Genomic DNA, 15209 nt, shown 5'->3' on the forward strand with positions numbered 1-15209 from the left:
ACCTTTCTACAATTTAGGAACAGTAGTCATTAAAGATTCTATGTTGGTAAGATTAACATTACATGGGATTCTCCACCTTTTCAATACACTTGAATTAAATGTCCATCGATAGATGGCTGGATAAAGAAGTTGTAGTATATAGAGATACAGATATAGATAGATATAGATATAGATATAGATATAGATATAGATAGATAATGGACTACTACTCAGCTATAAAAAAAGTATAAAATAGTGCCATTTGCAGCAGTATGGATGGACCTGGAGATTGTCATACTATGTGAAGTAAGAGTAAGTCAGAAAGAGAAAGAAAAATATCATATGATATCACTTATATGTGGAATCTTTTAAAAATGACACAAATAAACTTATTTACAAAACAAAAACAGACTCACAGACATAGAAAACAAACTTACGGTTAGCGGGGGTTGGGGGAAAGAGGGGTTGGAGGGATAAATTGGGAGATTGGGATTTGCAGATAATAACTACTATATATAAAATCGGTAAACAAGGTCCCACTGTATGGCACAGGGAAGCTGGAAGAAGCAAAGAACAAATTTTTCCCTCAGAGCAGCTGGAGGAAGTATGGCCCTGCCAAACACCTTGATTGCAGCCCAGTGAAATTGATTTTGAACTTTTGGCTGCAGAATTGTGTGAGAGAATAAACATGTTATTATAAGCCACAAAGTTTGTGGTAATTTGTGACAGCAGCCCCCCAAAAACTTACATATAAAGTGTTTGCTCAAAATACTCATGCAATTTCACTAATATGAGAAATGCTATGAAATGAAGCTTTTTTAAAACTCATATACTAGATATTTTCACATGTCCAAGTACACAGATGTATGACTATTTTGAAATAGCTTACCATATAGAGAAAACTGAAAATGTAAGCTCCCAACTGAGAGAAGATACTCCTTCTGCTACTCCTCCTAAAATCATCCCAAAATATCAAGATTTGTCATCTAACCTCCAAGATGGCCCAAGTACTTCTCACCTCTTGACATCCACACCCTCAGATAGCCCCCTTCCACACTGAATCAGGGCTGCTCTTGGGCAACAACATATGGAGGGAGCAGTGGTGTGTGACCAAGGCTAGATCAGAGATGGCTCTGCTGCTGAGGCTTCATCCTCTTGGATGGTTGAGATATTGTTCTCTGGTCAAAGCCAAAGTCCTTGTTAGAAGAACAATCAAGCAGTCCCACAGAGAAACAAAATGCAGAAAAACCAACATGCCAATATCAATGTGATAGCCATCTCATGGCTACCCTGGAACTGGATTCTCCAACATCAGGCAAGGTTCACATGCTATAATCCAGCCAAGACCTGACTGCAACTCATGAGAGACCCTAAGCCAGAACTGCCCATCCAAGCTACTCCTGAACTCCCTTTTCTTTTCTTCCGTTTTAAAATTTTATTGTGATAAGTACTTCATATAAAATCTATCTGTTAACCTATTTTTAAGTAGACAATACAGTATGATTATCTATGGCACAACGTTGTACAGTCAGTCTCTAGAATGTATTCATCTTGCATAACTGAAATTTTATACCCATTGATTAGCAACTTTCTGTCCTCCCTGCCCCCAGCACCTGGCCACTACAATTTTATTCTTTGGTTTCGTGAGTTTGATTTTATGATCTGCTTTGCATACCGCATATAAGTAGAATCATTCAGCATTTGCCCTTCTGTGACTGGCTTATTTCACTTAGCGTAATTCCCTCCAGGTTCCTTCGTGTTGTTGAACATGGCAAGATTTTCTTCCTTTTTAAGACTGAAAAATATTCCATTCTCTGTACATATCACTTTTTTATCCATTCATACATCAGTGGGCATTTACGCTGTTTCCATATTTTAATACAACAAACATGTATCTCTTCGAGATCCTGATTTCAATTATTTTGGATAAATATTTAGAAGGGGATTCCTGGATCATATGATAGTTCTATTTTTAACTTGTTGAGGAACTTCCATGCTATTTTTCTAAGTAGCTGCACCATTTTACATTCCCACCAAGAATGAACAAAAGCTCCAATTTATCCACATCCTCTCACCATTTGTTGTCCTTTGTTTTTTGGTAATAGCCATCCTAGAGAGTATAAGGTGATATCTCACTGTATTTTTTGTATGCATCTCTTTGATGATCAGTGACATCGAGTATCTTTTCATGTACCACTTTGCCATTTGCATGTCTTCTTTGCGAAAGTGTCTGTTTAGATCCTTTGCCCATTTCTAAACTGGGCTATTTGTTATTTTACTATTGAATTGTATGAGCTCCTTAATATATTTTAGATATTAACCCCTCATCTAGTTTGCAAATACGTTCTTCTGTTCTACAGGTTGCCTTTTCGCCTGATAATTTTCTTTGCTGTACAGAAGCTTTTTAGTTTGATGTAGTCCAACTTGTCTATTTTTGCTTTTGTTACCTGTGCTTTTGATGTCACATTCATGAAATCATTGCCAAGATCAATGTTATGAAGCTTTTCCCTTATGTTTTCTTCTAGGAGTTATACAGTTATAGGTCCTATATTTAAGTCTTTAGTCCATTTTGAGTTGATTTTGTATATGGTGTGAGAAAAGGGTCCAATTTCATTATTTTACATATAAATACACAACTGTCAACTTTCCCAATGTCATTTGTTGAACAGATCATCCTCTCACCATTGCATAGTCTTGGCATTCTTATCAAAGATCAGACTACATATGTGTGGATTTGTTTCTAGGCTCTCTATTTTATTACATTGTTCTATATGTCTGTTTTTATGCCCGTACCATACTGTTTTAATTCCTGTAGCTTTGTAATATACTTTGAAATCAGGTAGTATGATGCCTCCAGCTTTGTACTTCTTTTTCAAAACTGTTTTGGCTATTTTTGAGGTTTTTTTGATTCCATCAGAATTATAGAATTGTTTTTCTATTTCTATAAAAACTGCTAATGATGTTTTGACAGGGATTGCATTGAATCTATAGATAGCTTTGGGTAGTATGGACATTTATTAATATTAAGTCTTCCAATCCATGAGCACAAGATATCTTTCCATTTATTTGTGTGTAATTTCTTTCATCAGTATGTTGTAGTGTTCACTGTGCAAGTCCTTTACTTCTTTGTTTAAATTTATTTCTAATTATCCCATCGTTTTTAATACTGTTGTAAATAAGACTGTTTTCCAATTTCCTCTGCAATTAATTGGTCATTATGTATAGAAACATAACTGGTTTTTGTATGTTGATTTTTTTATCCTGCACGTTTAATGGAAGCAATCATTAGTTCTAACAGCTTTTTTTGGTGGAGTTTTTTGGGTTTTCCACCTATAAGGTCATGTCATGTTCAAGCAGAGACAATTGTACTTCTTTCTTTCCAATTTGGATTTTTTTTTTATTATTATTTTTTGTTGGCTAACTGCTCTGGCTAGGACTTTTAGTACTATGCTGAATAAAAGTGCTGAGATTGGACATCCCTGTCTTCTTCCTGATCTTGGTGGAAAAGTGTTCAATTTTTAATCACTCAGTATGATATTAACTATGAGCTTGTCATGCATGGCCTTTATGATGTTGAGATAATTTCCCTCTTTTCCTAGTTTTTATCGTAAAGAGTGCTGAAACTTATGTACATATCTCAGTGAAAAAAGAATTGAATTTTATCCAATGTTTTTTACATCTATTGAGATAATCATAATTTTTATCCTTAATTTTTTATGTGGTGTATCACATTAATTGATTTGTATATTTTGAACCATTCTTGCATACTAGGGATAAATCCCACTTGGTCAAGGTGGATGATCCTTTTAATGTGCTGTTGAATTCAGTTTGCTAGTATTTTGTTGAGAATTTTCATCTGTGTTCATCAGGGATATTCGCCTACAGTTTTCTTTTGTTGTTGTTTCTTGTCTCATTTGGTATCAGGTTAATGTGGCCACACAAAATGGGTTATGAAGTGTTCTATTTCCTTCAGCTTTTGGGAAGACTTTGAGAATTGGCATTTATTCTTTAAATGTTTGGTAGAATGTGCTACTGAAGCCATCTAGTTCTAGTCTCTTCTTTGTTGGGAGGTTTTTGACTAATGATTCAATCTCCTTACTAGTTATAGGTCTTTTCAGATTTTATTTTTATTTTTATTTCTTCATGATCCAGTCTTGATAGGTTGTATATTTCTAAGAATTTATCCACTTCTTCTAAGTTATCCAGTTTGGGACATACAACTGTTCATAGTTGTCTCTTATGGTCCTTTGTGTTTCTGTGGTATCAGTTATAATGTCTCCTCTTTCATTTCTGAACTTATTTATTTCAGTCTTCTCTCTTTCTTTATCAAGTGAAAGTTTTTCAATTTTATGTTTTCAAAAAATCCAGCTCTTTTCTATTGTTTTGCTAGTCTCTATTTAATTTTTCTGCTCTGATCTTTGCAATTTCCTTCCTTCTGCTAAGTATGCCCCCCCTTTTCAGGTTCCTTGAGGTATAATAGGAAGGCTGTTTATTTGATATTTTTTTTTTCTTAACATAGGCATTTATCATGAACTGCTTTTGCTGCACTCCATACATTTTGGTATGCTGAGTTTCCATTTTTGTTCATTTCCAGATTTTTCAAAATTTCCTTTTGATTTCTTCTTTGACCCACTGGTTGTGGAAGATTTTCCACATACTTGTGAATTTTACAGTTTTCCTCTTGTTATTAATTTCTAGTTTCATAACACTTCAGTAGGAAAATATACTTGGTAAAATTTCAGTCTCTGAGTTGTGTTGCCCTGGGTGAAAGATGACGTGGGTAAAGTCAAGATGTTTGTCTTACCTTCTTTGATGCATGCAATCTTAGAGGTGTTTTTTTTTTTTTTTCACTCTAACAGTGTGCTACTTCTCCACTGGACTCCTGGAATTCCACAAAGGCTCTCTCATCCATGGTTAATTACATCAGTGTTCTTTTAAGAAAGATGGTAGAAAACTCCTATTCCACCATTTTAATGATAAAACTCCCCTTTTAGTTAGTTATAATTCTAACACATTAGCCGCAGGTCAGAGTTTAGCTCCAGGTCCAGTTCAAAATTCTTTCAGATGACCTAGTATTCAGGCTTTCTAAGCTAGTCTATTCTTATCTAAGAGGCTTGCATTGGAATCAGGGGCATAGCACTGAGACACCAAAACAAAATTCCATTGCTCCTTGAATGAATAATTCACCTAGGACATGGTAAGCATTCAACAAAAATAATCAAGTGAGCTCAGAATGTTTAAGTCACTTTCTTTTTTTCTATATGTTATAATGAAGCCACTTTAAAAGATTATGTAAGAATTTATCTTTTATAAATGGCCTCTTTTTTTTAATAGGAGACCTGAAATACCTATTGAAAATATCCCCAAACGTGTGGCTACCCTTATGACATTGTATTTCTTATTGGTTAACAGTAAATAGCAACACCAGAAAGACACTCTTTTGTCTCCAAAGGATACACTTTTTCAGCTGATTTTGCAAGAGGAGCAACTTTGCTCACTTGAATGTGAAACTTACATTCTTTCCATTAAACTACAACTTCTTGTCTTGATACTCATCTACAAAGTATTATTTCAGTTAAATAATATCATTGTTACACCTCCAGAGGAGACTTCACCCAGAACTGCTGATATTGTCCTTTGTTAATTAGCTGTGGCTTGTTCAGTGGCATGGATAATTTTTAAACAATAATTGCTGTGTGAAACATTTTAACTGTGGCCTTAAAAGAGGTCACAGAATCATAGAATACCTCACAAGTTAATAATTTCTGAAACCAAGTTAGGTTCAATAAATAAAATGCTTGCGGAAGAATGAGATGGCTAAATTAAGGGAATGTCACCATTTGGGGAGACTTCCAGGAACATGGAAGAAAAGTGTAAAGACACAGCAACCCATGTGAGAGTTTAAAATTATTTTTTAAATTATATTTCCTTTTTTAAAAAAGGAAAAGAGCAAAAGCATGCAACTCCTGAGGGTAATAGGATTCTTCCAAGGAAACATTTTGATATTTATTGCCACAACAGGAGCAGGAATCTTTGTGTCTCCTGGAAAGGTATTAAAATATTCCCTACTGAACAGAGCTGTCTCCCTGAGTACTTGGGCTACTTGTGCTGTGTTGATGGTGACCGCCACCCTCAGGCACACAGAGCAAGGGACACCTTCCCTAGGAGTGGAGCAGCGTATTATTTTCTCAAAAGACCTCTTGGATCCTCTGTTGCTTTCCTTAGTCTTTAGATCAGACTTTTTGTTTATCCCTTTAGAATGGCTGCTCAAACATTGCTCTCTGGCTATCTATTTCAGTGTTTCTATGCCAGGTTCTAGGTGTCCATGGAGCATAGATGGGGAAGCAGGAGCCAGTAGAGGTATAGTGACAGAGGACTATAAAAAAAAAATTTGTAAATTAATTTTATTGTTTACTTATGTGAGCAGTTTCTCATTGATGGTGCTGATGAAAATAATCAATAAATAATCTATAATAGGAATAGAAAAGAGTTTTCTTTGAGCCAAACTGAGGACAATAGCCTGGAAGAGAGCCTCTCAGATAACTCTGAGGAACTGCTCTGGAGAAGCTTGGTTTTCAGCACAGTTTTATATATCTCGTCAGAACAAAGAATATTAAACAAGTCAGGGAGACATTTTTTCAAGGTTTCAGAAAAAAAAAAACAGATCAGCATGTTCATGGAGAGTCAGTACGGCCTTGGCACCTCGGAAGGGAGCCTTATCATGAAAAGAGTACCAGCATTGGTGTCCCAGGAAGGGAGACATTTAATCTTTATTTTTAACATTGATATGCTTTACTTCTGGTCAATGCACACTTTTCTTTAATAATTAAAGAAGCTGTACAGTATATGTTTGATAGACCACAAACAGGCTGTTCTAGTTAGCATAAAGTTCAAGTTAACCTACGAATAAGCCAAAATGACTTTTCCATTCCTCAATATGTGAAAATTTCTTTTATTAGTGACCATCAAGAACTTGAAGAGAACATAATTAAAACCTTTTGAATAAAATTTTAGTCATTTCAAATATAAAAATCTCTTTTTCACCTTCAAAATTAATGTTCGGAACCATTTACATTTTAGAATAATTTCATCAAGTTCCATAAAAGATTCTGTTGTGATTCTTGTGATGGAATTTTATTTGAAGCATATTTGGAGAGAAGTGACATTTTTATAATAATGATTATGCTTTCTCCTGATTAAACTTTTGGTGGGAGGGGAGTCTTTCTATAAACTTCACTTTTCTGCACAAAATTTTGCACATTTTCTGTTAGACTTTTTCCACAGCTTACAATTTTTGTTGCTATGTTTACTAGAAAACCCAAGGGGATCTATGGAGAAAATCATATTCTCCACAAATAGAAGCAGCTTATCTCTTCTTTTTAAATTCTTAAAACATATTTCTCTTTCTCATAGCATTGGTTATAGTTCATTTTAAAAGAAGAACAGGAATCCTTCTTTGGCTCATGACTCTAATGAGAATACGTCTAATGTTTCATATAAAGTATGATATTTGCTGTAGGTGTTTGGAAAATGCTCTTTAGCTAAGACATCATGGTCTACTCTTAACTTGCTAAGATTTTAATTATGAAAGAATACTGAATTTACTGAATAACCTTCAGCTTCTTTAAGATAATGTTTTTCTTGTTAAGAAGGTACGGTATATTTTGTTCTTTTTTTTTTTTTTTTTTTAGTTCAATGAGTCTCCCCTCTTTTTTTCTATTAGTCTAGCCAACAGTTTGCCCATTTATTTTCATGAAATCAACTCTGTTTTGTAGATTTTTCCCATGGTTTTTCTAGTCTGTTTCTCTTTCTTCTGGAGCCCAGAGTCTCTGACTCCCTCTGGTGTCCGACCGCTGTAACTAACCAGGGGCCAGGGCGGGAAGGCAGCTCCTCTGATCTCCCTGCTTTCCTGGGAGAAGCCTCACATCCTGTGCCTTCTTCAAGCTAGCAGAGCTGGGTCTGGGTGCACAGCAAGCCTCTTTGCCTTTGTTCTTAGATGGACCCCAAATTCCACAGATTTTAATATGGGTTGCTTTGATTATCATACAGATATAAACTGTAATTAAAATTTATTTAGGAGTATGATTATTAAATGCCAAGCTACAAAACCTTTATTTTGGATGGGAGCTTCATTATTTCACTCAAATATATGTTACTGTCGTCAGTGAATGTGTCCCATATGACAACAAACTTTTTTGAGATTTGTCGTGATTTTTTTGTAATCTGGTGAATGTTTTATTTTATTACAATAAATTTTTTTACTACTCATGTTCACATATATGTACACTCATGGACATGAGTAAATAGAGATATTAGAGAATAACAGCAGTGTCTTTCTCTAGTAGTAAGATTACAAGTGATTGTTATTTCATTTTCTTATACTTTTCAACATTTTCCATATGTAGCATATACTATTTTCATCAGAAAAAAATTTAATTCCAAAAATTATGTTTCCAAATAATATAGTAATGAATTTTTATAACAACAAGATGTTAATAATATGTTAAATTATGTTTAACATAATTTAAGGATACAGCATAGTATAAGGACTATATTAGAAAATATTTCACCAAAATTTAAATTTTTAAGAACTAGTTATTTTTGAAAAAAGTCCAATTATCTGGCTATTCATTTTTTGAAAAGACCTAATTCTCCAAATATTCTGGATAGATAAAGTAAAACACCAACAAAACACAAATTGTAAAAATATTGTATTTGCTATAAATCTTGACAGAGAAATGTATAAACAGCGTGTGTTTGCAGGGGGTGGTGTACCCAACTAAGTAAGTATAATTCAGGAGTAATGGAAGTTTTTTCAAGGCCAGAAGTCACAAAAGGGACTGATCTGATGCAACTATACCACTGACCTGATGTTCGGCACTGTGATCTGAATGTATTACGTCATCATAAAATTTTTAAAGCTTTGGATTTTATTTTGAAAAAAGCTTACATATGCTTTATACAGTTAAAAAGCAAAATGATGGCTTACTGTATCTTGTCTGAAACATTAGCATTAAAGTGCTAGTTGATTCTAACAAAAAAAGACAAATGCAAATTACAGAATGTAATACCACCATTACATTTTGATCTCACAGGAATGTGGTAAGACACAAAAGGATATTCAAAAACTATAAAGATGAAGAAAAAGAAGAAACAACTATAGTTGCCTTATACCCTGCATCCAAAGTAGTAAACAAAGTTTATAACATCTATCTTATTCACTTCGCCTCAGGTACCTTCCTCTCTCATCAGTCCCACCCCTTTGTCCAGGCCTTCATTTTTCTCATCTGGTTTCCTGCAACTGTCTCCTAATATATACACCCACTCGCCAGTCTTTTCCCTCCAAGGCAGCCTCCACTCAGTTTCTAGACATAATGTTGTAAAACTCAAATCTAATCCTGTCAGTTCCTTGCTCCGCCATCCCATTTTCTTGCATCTCCTAATCTCACTCTCACAGTTGCTGCAACCACCACATCATCACCCCACCACCACCTTCCTTAAGACCAAATATCAGCTCCTAAGCTGACCATTGCAGGTTCTCCAAGATCTGATTCGAGCCTAACTTTCTATCCTAATCTCTTACCTCCTCAGGCACACACACACACACACGCTTACCACACATCAGCCTTTCTAAACACCTTAACATTTCCAGAATAGACACTATTCTCTGTGCCTCCCCAACAGTGACACCTCACTGCCCCCCCGCCTGACTGCCTATCTCATGCTTGATGGCACACTAGTAAGACTGATTCCAAATCTATTACCCATTTTGCACCCATGAGGACTTCACAGATCCCATGGAAAGCAAGAAGAGCAAGGCAGGCTGAAGTGCAGTTTAAAAGTACAAAATATGAAATAAAACTGCAAAGTGGAGTCATTGAAAAGTGTCGATTACAGATTATTTAGAATATGAATGATAGGCTTTTTGAATTTTAGAACTGAGATCTATAGAAACTAACCAATTTTGTTTTTACAGAAAAAGAATTAGAAGTAAATCTGGAGGTTTCTAAGCATTTGTGATTTTAACTGGCAAACACTATAAACATAAATTCATCGAATTATCATTTTGAAAAGACAAGCAATATTTAAGTGCTGAGGAAACCCAGCTACAATCTACAATTTTTAACCTCTAAACTATAATCAATGTTTTGATTGATTAGTTAAGATAATTATGATGTCCATAATTAGGAAGAAAGATGCAGTACATTTAATATCATCACAGAATAATTTGTTTCTTAAATCAGTTATTTGTCTTGGGTTAGACTACAATACTTATCCTCATTAAAAAAAAATCTCTATTTTAATAGCTATTCAGTTATAGTGTTAGTGACCTACCAGTCATCTAATTCTACATGACATATCTCTGCCAGAATTTACTGACTTAAAACACAGCCCCTATTTATTTCTATTATTTGGCAATTTGGGCTGGGTTCAGCTAAGTGCTTCTGTGTGTCCTTAGCTGTGGTGACTTGTTTCTGCTCTATGTAGCTTGCTCAAACGGCAGCTCAGGCAGTCTTCCAAGAGAGGGAGCCAAAGTATGCAAGATGTCTTGAGGCCTGGCGCTAGACATCTTGCGACTAACACTAGAATTCCAATGAATTCTATTGGCCAAAACAGAAAGTCACATGTAAGCCCAGAATCAAGGAGCCCATAAAGAGTTTATACCTCCATCTCTTGTTGGAAGGAGCTGAAGACACATGGCAAAGCATGTAGTTATAGGAAACAGGGAATTGTGGCAACAAGCTTTAGAACATGATAGATACATCTAAACAACAGGAGACTAATGACAGTTAAGTTCGGCAGTATCTTCAATGTTAGGTTAGAAAGTTAGGCCTTTATTTGATGACTAATGTTGACATGCATAATCGATAAACAATCTATAATAAGAATAGAAAAGAGTTTTATTTGAGCCAAACTGAGAACCATAGCCCAGGAGACACAGATTCAAAAAGCACCTGAATTATGTTCTGCTGGGCTACAGAATAGGGGAAGCTTATTACATAAGTCATTTGTCAAGAAGTAGGCTTGAGGCTGGCAAGAAGTAAGAGTGCTTGTTAAGCAAGGATTGGTTGGGGTCTGAAATGGTTGTATATTTACAAGGGGAGACCTTGAGACCATAAAGTTGCAGATGGCAGCTACTAGCTGATATTGTTTTGAAAACAGCAGTTGGTGTCCTTGAGTTTGAGAAAATTCAAGTTCTCAATGATACGGGAATGTGTCTGAAACCACATCCACTATGGCCACCTAGCCCAATTTTGAATGCTTGAACCGCAGTTACTCCATTTTGATTTTTAAATGCATTTCTTTTTTTCAATGGTTAAAGCAGGTGTATAATGCATGTATGACATAAAATAGGCTGTTCTAGTTGGCATAAAGCCAAATCATATATAACCCAGAATGACTTCCCCATACCTCAGCATGTGAAAATTTCTTCCATCCCTAATCAGGAACCACTACGGATTTCAGTTCAGGACAATGACAGGTTCAGAGTTGAGATATACCTTTTTTCTTCTTTTCAAAATATTCCCATGACTCAGAGAGCCATCTAACCAGGAAGGTTCTTTGACCTTATCTGGGTATTGCTCCCCACCCCCACCCCCCCAGAATACCATTCAGTCCCAGACACCGCATAGCCTAGCAAGACTTTGCTCAGTCATCAGTACTTCCTTCTGGAAAACTTCCCCACCACCCACACGCCTATACAGTTGGCTTAAATGTTCCTGGGCTATTCCTAGCACTTGCTCTGCTGCACAGCAACTTTTGTTTCCTCCATTGACCTGTGAACGCTTCCAGGGACAAGAATGGGCTTCATCTTATTCCTCCTTGCATAGGGAAGTGCCTGGCACAAGGAAGGCATCCCACAGACGTTTGTGGAATCAACAGCAGGTGCAATGGCCTGTGGGGGAATAAGTTATAGGTATGTAAGGCTACAGGTCTGTGAAAACTGCTGTGAAAGCGCTTTCAGAAGTCAGTCGCCCACAAGGTAAAAATCACACAGAAGAGCCACATACCAGAGACCCATCCATTCCTCAACAATCACACACCAGGTAAGGTGTTTCGCTTTACGGCAAGTTCCAAGCATTGCTCAGTAGATACCGTAAAAGGGAGGGAAGCCCTAGGTGGGGAAGATGAAACTTCCGGCTTTGCGACACCGTCAGGGCGGGAAAGTGCCCGCTGTCGGTTGGAGGGAGGGTCCTCGCCCCGCCCCCTCGGGCCGGACTTCCGCGCAGCCGGAAGGCGTGGTCCGGGCCCTCAGACCCAGCGCTGGGCGCCGGTTAAGACCCCGCTCCCCGTCGCCGGGGCTATGGAGGCGCCGGTGGAGGCGGAAGTCGAGAATGAGGATGGCGACAGCAGCTGCGGGGATCTGTGCTTCATGGACAAAGGCCTGCGGAGGTAACGGGCGCTCCGCGGCCGGGGGCGGCCCGCGCACGGCCGGGCAGGGGCCCCGGTCGAGCGGGGGCGCGGGGCGGCTTCACCCGGGCCGCACACACAACAGACGTCTGGCTGTTGCCCGTCGATCTCCCCCGAGACTGTGCTGCCGAAATGCCGGGTCGAAGGAGCCCTCGCTCCTTTCCTCCGTGGACTTCTGCTCCACGTCCTTTCTACCAGCCTTTGACCATCTTTTCTTCGCTGGTTCTCCTTTCTTTACTGATCATTATTCTTTTGCTTGCTCTATAATTGCTTGTCTTCTCCCTCTTCTGTTCATTCTCTTACCTGGACGAAAAGTGGCAGTGCAGTATCCCTGGCAGCTTGAAGCGAGGGTTTGCTGCCCTTCATTGGTTTTGCTTCAGTTTTCTTTACTCTCATTTCAACTTTTCCCTTGCAGAGCACTGTGGTACATATATTCATATACGTTTTGAAAATACTAAACATATCGCGTGTAGTTAGTTCACCGTGTCCCTCTATCATGCAGCCCAAATTTGTTTACAGCATCCTAGGCTCTTGGTTCTGTGTTGCTAATTGGTCCAGGTCTACCTTTTCACGCTCACCTTTTACGTTTTTACAGTTACACTCTGTGATTAGCCATACCAAGCTACAGGCACTTCCACAGTAGGCTTCTGTGTGCCTTTGCACATACTGTTCCTCTGTTGCCTGCCCTCTGTGCACAGCTTGCTTATGATTAAAGCATCTTGTCCTGGATCTTGATCGAAAATTTGACAGAAAACCCCAGGAAGACGTTTTTCAAAGGAATATTCTTATTTAATAATAGCTACCATTTACTGAATGCCATCTATTTGTGCGTGTTACTTATCACTAATTCTCACAATTCTGCGAGGTAGTGATTTTACAAGTGACAAATCTGAGATCGGGATCTTTATAACTTTCCCACCTTCATACAGGTAGTGGATTAAGTTTGATTTTAAAACCATTTCTGTCTAATTTCACTATCTGCTTTTTCTACTACACCACATTATCTGCACAATACTAATTTCCAGAAACAAATGTTTCAGAAAATAAACAGCTGTCATTAAGAGCATGTGTTAACAGCATAAGGTCTGGCACTAAATAATAATTCAGTAAATGACACAAGCTCGATAACTGGAAAATATTCCAAACAGTCACATTTAGAGACTGCTAGTTTGAAACTTAGAAATGCTTTATCTTTTTCTGCCAGAGGCACTTCAGTCTGAAGACTGCATAGAGGATGTGCTGAATGACATATTCAAATTGTTTTTGTGTTTTAATTTTGAAATTGAGATTCTTAATGCTAACTGGGAAGCAAACCCAGATTCCTTGTTTTCCCGTTACTCCCTGACTGCCAGATTTCTCATTTTCCAGCTATCAGAGTTAAGAGTTCTTACAGCTTTACTTGTAGCTGCTACAGAACACAGAAAAGATGCCCATGACATTGTGTCCCCCAGTTCCAGCATCTCTGAATTATATGCACCTTTATTTATATTCCTGGAACTCTATCTTCAGGAGAGGTTCCAGTTAAAAAAAGCAGTAAGTGAGAGAATGAAGAAATGAGTTCCATTTAGAGGAGATGCATTCCAAATGTCAGCAAGGGAGAACAGGGGCTTTCACTACAAGTAGCAATAACTAGTGGTTTATTTTGAAGTCAATTACATTCTGGGTTAAAAAGATATTGCAGACAGTGAAGAAAATAAGGTTGTAAACTCCAGTGCCAGACCTGTATTTATACTGGCTCGACTAGGTACCTACTGCTTACAATTGTGAGGATTAAAAGAGCAGAGGAAACTGAGAATTAGAGAGGTTAATTCATTTACTCAACACAACAACAAAAAAAAAAGTGGTAGAGTACAGATTTGAACTAGGGTATTATGATTAGAGGGACTGACTTTAGAAATACTGCCTTCACTGTGTGCTGATGACTTTGTTTGTATATAAAGCTAGAAATAACCAACATCACTTGCATCTTTTGATCGGGCTCTTATTTATTTAAATGGTCCAAAATACTGGGTAATTGTAAGAAGCACTGTACCTTATGAGACATTTCAAGGCTACTGCAAGTAGGAAGGATTTCATTATATAATGAATAGAGCACATATTTACTATCTGCATGCTGTTTGGTTGATTTTAATTATTTGGTCATGATTTTTACATCCACTTTTTGCTTGTTTTTGATTATATATATTTTCTTTTATAGCATATCAGAGTTATCTTTAGATTCAGCCCTTCATGCCATCAATCTCCATTGCAATAACATCTCGAAGATCAAAGCCATTGATCATATTTGGAATTTACGACATTTAGATCTGTCATCTAATCAAATAAGTCAAATTGAAGGGCTAAACACACTGACAAAACTAAGCACTTTAAATTTGTCCTGCAATTTGATCACAAGAATAGAAGGTTTGTAAGTGATTTTCCTGTAATATTTTGCATAAGGGAGATGATTTAAGTCTATTTTTCATTTTCTTCCTAAAAGAATGAGATAAATATTACCGTAAACTTTCCAAATTGACCCTGAAACTCATTATACAAGAATTTTTCTTCTAGAAAAGTTACCAACTTTTTAAAAATTATTTTGCAAAATACTAATAAAATTGATTTCAGTATTATCAGACTGTAGATTCGCTTCAAAGCAGTCTGAAATAGTACTCTAATACTATATAGCTCTAATTAATTGATTATTTGACTCTTAAAAAGGCTTTATTTTATTTTGTTTTAGGACTTGAAGCACTAACTAATCTTACTAGACTGAATTTATCTTATAACCACATAAATGATCTTAGTGGTAAGTAGATACACTTCTGTTTTCTACAGTG

At 36.9% G+C, this 15209-nt stretch overlaps 1 protein-coding gene and 1 long non-coding RNA gene across 3 annotated transcripts in view; one reads left to right on the forward strand and one right to left on the reverse strand.

The window, feature by feature from the left end:
• Positions 1–12106, reverse strand: part of LOC123615897 (uncharacterized) — a 132834-nt gene extending 120728 nt beyond the window's left edge. The window contains exons 1-2 of the long non-coding RNA XR_006723705.2: positions 11991–12106; positions 11757–11875 (exon numbers count right to left, since the gene is read on the reverse strand). This is a non-coding gene — a long non-coding RNA (uncharacterized LOC123615897). The remainder of the gene's footprint in view (positions 1–11756; positions 11876–11990) is intronic.
• A 36-nt stretch (positions 12107–12142) lies between these two features.
• The window catches only part of LRRCC1 (leucine rich repeat and coiled-coil centrosomal protein 1), a 30032-nt gene continuing 26965 nt past the window's right edge, over positions 12143–15209 (forward strand). The window contains exons 1-3 of one of the 2 annotated variants that reach the window (XM_074354971.1): positions 12180–12372; positions 14588–14793; positions 15113–15178. In XM_074354971.1, coding sequence (XP_074211072.1) covers positions 12284–12372; positions 14588–14793; positions 15113–15178 — 361 coding nt within the window. In that variant the 5' untranslated portion in view covers positions 12180–12283. Of the gene's footprint in view, positions 12373–14587; positions 14794–15112; positions 15179–15209 lie in introns of both variants that reach the window. The other variant, XM_074354972.1, reaches the window with a different exon arrangement.

The sequence above is a fragment of the Camelus bactrianus genome, chromosome 29 (genome assembly GCF_048773025.1).
Source record: "Camelus bactrianus isolate YW-2024 breed Bactrian camel chromosome 29, ASM4877302v1, whole genome shotgun sequence".
Lineage (NCBI taxonomy): Eukaryota > Metazoa > Chordata > Mammalia > Artiodactyla > Camelidae > Camelus > Camelus bactrianus.